General features: G+C 32.0%; 1 protein-coding gene across 1 annotated transcript; it reads left to right on the top strand.

Annotated features, from left to right (window-relative positions):
* Positions 1-3,003: 3,003 nt before the first annotated feature.
* On the top strand, positions 3,004-5,579 carry LOC107852169 (receptor like protein kinase S.2; the record flags this gene model as incomplete). Its single annotated transcript, XM_047408918.1, is given in 1 exon segment — positions 3,004-5,579. A coding segment is annotated over 1 exon segment (1,878 nt), but the record flags the coding sequence as incomplete, so codon positions are not given.

Below are 5,579 nucleotides of genomic sequence, written 5' to 3'. Positions count from 1 at the left end.
AATTTACTTCAATTTAGCTTAAAAGTTTAGTCAACTTGGCTCCTGAGAAGCAAAATGTAACAAATAAAAATGAATGGAGAAAATATATATTGTTGTTTTTAAGGGTTTTGCTCATACTTTAAAGAAGACATGTATAACCTTAACTTATAGAAGTAGGAAAAAAGTATTAGTTTAAGATAATTCTTTATTTATTTTTAAGTTTCACTTAATTTCACTTAAACTATATAAAGTATTTATGTTACACACTTTCTATTGAGACATATAATAATTTAAATATCTAAATAAAATTTAGTAATAAATTTAAGAGAGGTAGAGTCAGAGCAAATTCGTAGATGAATAAATCACTGAATTTTTAAAATCGAAATCTCTATCTTGAACGGATTAGAATTGAGACTTTTAATAGTTTGTTCTCTCTCCTCATGATCGAAGCTGGCCCCAGAAGTTCGATATTCCTTCTTTAGAGGATACTGACCCTTTCGATTTTGCTAGTCGGAGACTCAGTCTTTTAAGATTCAAGTCTCTAAGAAACCATGTGTTCCATAGAAACCGTGTACTACCATTTTAATATTTTTTTTTTCTAGAGACTAATTGACTCAATAATATTTTAATTAATACATATGTTAATACTAATAATTTTTCATATTTTTTGTCTTGGAAAATGAAGTTTCAACAATGTATGATCACTTGTAATACTAATTAATTTCAAGACCTTTGAGCCATTCGATTATTTTCAAATTTCAATACTGAACAATATATCAATTTAGACATTTCAACTATGCTAGATGATCTCAAAATCTCATATATCCTTCGGATATTTGTAAAGAGATCAAGATGTAGGTGGACTTTTTTTGATAATCAAATACTTTAAAAAAATCTCCAAAATCTTTCTTTGGAGATCAAATAAATCCATAAGATATAAACACTTCTACAGTCGAAAAATACGCTATTAACAACCTTTAAATCATGAAGAAAGAAGAAAATTCAATAAAAGAATCAAAAGAACAAATAAAATTATATCCATATGATCGTGTAATTTATCAATAAAATTCTTGTTTCATAAAAAAACTATGCTAGACATACCATTCATATTCAAGGGCATATTTTATTGTTTTTTTAAGAGACAAATGAATTTAATTTTTAAATGTTGTTCCTTATTATAAATTACTATCAAACAAGCATATCATGTAGAAGAAAATCAATATTCTTTGTTTGACTCATATTTGAACAACTTTTTATCATGGTGTATGAATCCATCTATATTGTTGTAATTTTTTAAGTAGGGAAATGAGGTTAGTTTAATTTCTTCCTCTCCTAATTAGATTTACTCTTTTGTTTATTTTTATTTATTCACGATGGACTTTATACATTTCTTAAAGAAAGATAATTAAAGTGCATATTTTATCATGATACATATATTAATTGATGTACTGTCTTTAATGAACGTAAAATATGATTTGAAATGAGTAGTTAATATTAAGATTAAATTTAAAAAAGTGGACAAATAAATACAAAAAGTTATTTTTCGTACGGAATAAATAAATGTAAACAAGGGAACATGAATAGTCACAGTCTCTCAGTTTTAAATGGACATTGCAATATATATGTTATTTTATTTGCTTTTAATTCTACTGGTATTGTTGTCATATTTTTCTTGCAATCTTACTTAGATTATATTGCTTTTATGTCAAGGGTCTCTCGAAAACAGCTTGACTAGCGCACAAAAAGTAGAAACAAATTTTACATGTATCCTATCCTTTCGACCAAGATCAATCTCTCTTGTGAGCCTAAATTAATATGTTATTATTGTAATAGTTCAGATTAAACTTAATATTTAAATTTGATTAAATATTTGAAAAGATCTGTATATACAACTATCACATATAAATTAAATTGCACAATGTCCGTGTATGAATGTTAAATTCATGATTTCGTTTTTACGTCTTACTATATAATGTTACAGTACAAAAATTAAAATCGAATACTGACAATGCATAAAAGTTAATCTCGTTACTTCTTATATTAATTATTGCATACTATTGTTTTAATTACACATATCACATTAGTCTTGTTGCTTATTAACATCAATGCATATAAATGAAACTCGTTACTTACACTTATTATCGTAGTATATTATTTTGCACATAATAAGTTAATCTTGTTACATTTTATTTACACTCATTGTTATTTACAGTCATCATCAAACTATATGACGTTAGTGCACAACACTTATAATCTATTTGATTAAGCTTATCTTTTTTGAAAGTCCTTAGTTTTAGCTTTTTCTAAAAAGCTTTTTTTTTAAAAAAAAAAAACACAAATGCGTTTTAAATTTACTGATTAAATACAAATTGCTTCTCATTAAATTTTTGAAAACACTTGTCAAAATAAGATAATTTTTTTTTTCTTTTTTTAGTAACCATAATATTCGGAGTAACTTATACATACTTGATTAATTTCACTAAATACCTATCACCTTAAAAAAAAATTTGATTTTAGAAACTCGACCAAATAAGCTATAAAAGCAGATAAGGCCAAAAATTTCTCAACAGTATGAACATGGTTTTTAACGTGAAGAAAGAATATGTCCAACTAAAAGTGTGAACATATTGCTGACGAAATTGAATGTCTAATTTCTTTCCAGAAAACAAAAATGTTATCACACATAAAATGACAAAAAATAATTGGATTTTTGTGTATTTTGTTGTTGGCCAGTTCATGTGTTCTAGGTGCTTACATTTCAAACCTTACAACCTAATTTTGTTTTGAGTTAAACCACTCCATCAAGAAAAACAAATCAAAAATAAAATAAAATAATCTCAGAGTTTGATGAGCTAAAACTTTCATTACGAGTACAACAACAATATATTCGTGTGTATTTTCACCTAATGGGATCTGTAAAGGGTAGAATATACGCAGATTATACCACTACCTCTAAAGAAATAGAGAGACTATTTTCGATAGACCCCCGATTTAAGACCGATAACAGTAAAACAAACACAAAAAAACAAACTATCAGCATAACAAACACAGAAGATAAGTGCATATAAACTAGTACGGTATGCAAAATAAACTAACACCACTAGCTACGAACAAGAAACTCCAGACACTAAGTGCATATAAACTAGTACGGTATGCAAAATAAACTAACACCGCTAGCCACGAACAAGAAACTCCAGACACGACGCACTCCCACTCTCTAACTCTCTACCCTAATCCGCGTCCTCCATACCTTCCTATCAAGGGTCATGTCCTCTGTAAGTTATAACTGCTTCATATCATGCTTAATTACCTTCCTCCAATATTTCTTCGATCTGCCTCTATCACTTTTAAAACCATCTACAACCAAGTGTTTTACACCTCCGCACTGAAGCATCAGAGCCCCTCCTCATCACATGCTCGGACTAAAGTAACCTCACTTTGAAAATAGAAAAAGAATTGAATCATAAATATTTATCATACATAAATTTATTTTACATAAATTAATATAAATAAAATGACTTCATTAAGAAAAGACAGTCTGATGCGGTAAAAGTTGTTCGGAGTTCGAGGAATAACCACACCATAAAGATTTTGTTACATAAACCAATATAAACCCCTCCTTTTGGCATTCAATTTTTCAAGAACCTTCTTTATTATAACAACTGCTCTACCATTTCCCCAACTAAATGCTATAGTAGTATTCTTTATCCTATTCATGAACCATGGAGCTCAAACGCCTGTGTTTTGTTTTGCCTACTGATGATCTTGATGAAATTGATCATGGAAAACAACAAGTTGAACACAAACCAAATGTGAAAAATGTGTCTTTCACCAGAAGGGGTTGTGGGGATGAAGTTCTTGATGGTGAAAAACAAGTTGTAGAACTCAAACCAAATGGAAAAAACGAGTCTTTGTCCAAAAGGGGTTGTGGTGGTCAAGTTCTTGATTGTGAAAAACAAGAAGTTGAACACAAACCAAAGGTAAAAAATGAGTCTTTGTCCAAAAGGGTGGGTGAGGGTGAGGGTGAAGTTCTTGATTGTGAAAAACTAGTTGTAGAACACAATCCAAAGTTAAAAAATGTGTCTTTGTCCAAAAGGGGTTGTTGGGGTCAAGTTCTTGATCATGAAAAACAAGTTCCAAAGGTAAAAAATGAGTCTTTGTCCAAAAGGGGTAATGGGGATGAAGTTCTTGGTAGTGAAAAACAAGTTCCAAAGGAAAAAAATGAGTCTTTAGCCAAAAGGGGTTGTGGTGGTCAAGTTGTTGATGGTGAAAAACTGTTTGTAGAACACATACCAAAGGGAAAAAATGAGTCTTTTGCCAAAAGGGGTTGTTGGGGTCAAGTTCTTGATGGTGATAAACAAGTTGTGCAAAAAAAACCAAAGCAAAAAAAAGAGTCTTTATCCAAAAGGGGTTGTGGGGGTCAAGTTGTTGATTTTATTCAAGTATCTTTTTCTAAGTTACTTGATTCCAAATGGGTAACTTGTTGTCATCAAGAATTTGGGGGAAAGCAATTTTCTGGTGTTTTTCATGACACAGAAGGTATGCAGCTAGGTGAGAAAGGTGGTGGTGACTATAATCATCATCATAATCCAAGGATTTTTAGCTATTCTGAGCTGTTTATAGGGTCTAATGGATTTAGTAATGATGAAGTTTTAGGAAGTGGTGGATTTGGTAAGGTTTTTAGAGCTGTTTTACCTAGTGATGGAACAGTTGTTGCTGTGAAATGTTTAGCTGAAAAGGGGGAGAAGTTTGAGAAAACATTTGCTGCTGAGTTAGTGGCGGTAGCTCATCTTCGCCATCGGAATCTTGTGAGGCTCAGGGGGTGGTGTTTTCATGACGAGCAATTGTTCCTTGTGTATGATTATATGCCAAACAGTAGCCTTGATCGGATTTTGTTCCGAAAACAGGATAACACAGGGTCCCCTGTTCTTGATTGGGAACGTCGAAAGAATATAGTTAATGGCTTGGCAGCTGCCTTGTTTTATCTCCATGAACAATTGGAGACTCAGATCATTCATAGAGATGTTAAGACAAGCAATGTGATGCTTGATTCCCATTTCAACGCCCGGCTAGGCGATTTTGGCTTAGCTAGGTGGTTGGAACATGAACTCGAGTACCAAACGAGGACGCCTTCTATGAAGAATCAGCAGTTTAGATTGGCTGAGACAACAAAAATTGGTGGAACTATAGGGTACTTACCTCCTGAAAGTTTTCAGAAAAAAGGTTTTGCCACTGCAAAATCTGATGTGTTTAGCTTCGGGATTGTCGTCCTGGAGATTGTTGCAGGAAGGCGCGCTATGGATCTCGCGACCCCGGATGATCAAGTCATACTTCTTGATTGGATCAGGAGACTCTCTGATGAAAAAATGGCTTTACAAGCTGGAGATAGCAGACTTGTTGATGGTTCTTACAAGCTTTCCGATATGGAGAGGCTAATACATATTGGCCTTCTTTGTACACTTCATGAACCTCAATCAAGGCCTAGTATGAAGTGGGTTGTAGAAGCACTTTCTGGTCATATTTATGGTAAATTGCCTGATCTTCCTTGTTTTAAATCCCACCCTCTTTATATATCTTTGTCATCTCCAAGTAGTAGTACA

The sequence above is a fragment of the Capsicum annuum genome, chromosome 3 (assembly GCF_002878395.1).
Source record: "Capsicum annuum cultivar UCD-10X-F1 chromosome 3, UCD10Xv1.1, whole genome shotgun sequence".
Lineage (NCBI taxonomy): Eukaryota > Viridiplantae > Streptophyta > Magnoliopsida > Solanales > Solanaceae > Capsicum > Capsicum annuum.
The sequence above is the reverse complement of the archived record's forward strand: the minus strand, read 5'-3'. Positions and strand labels throughout refer to the sequence as shown.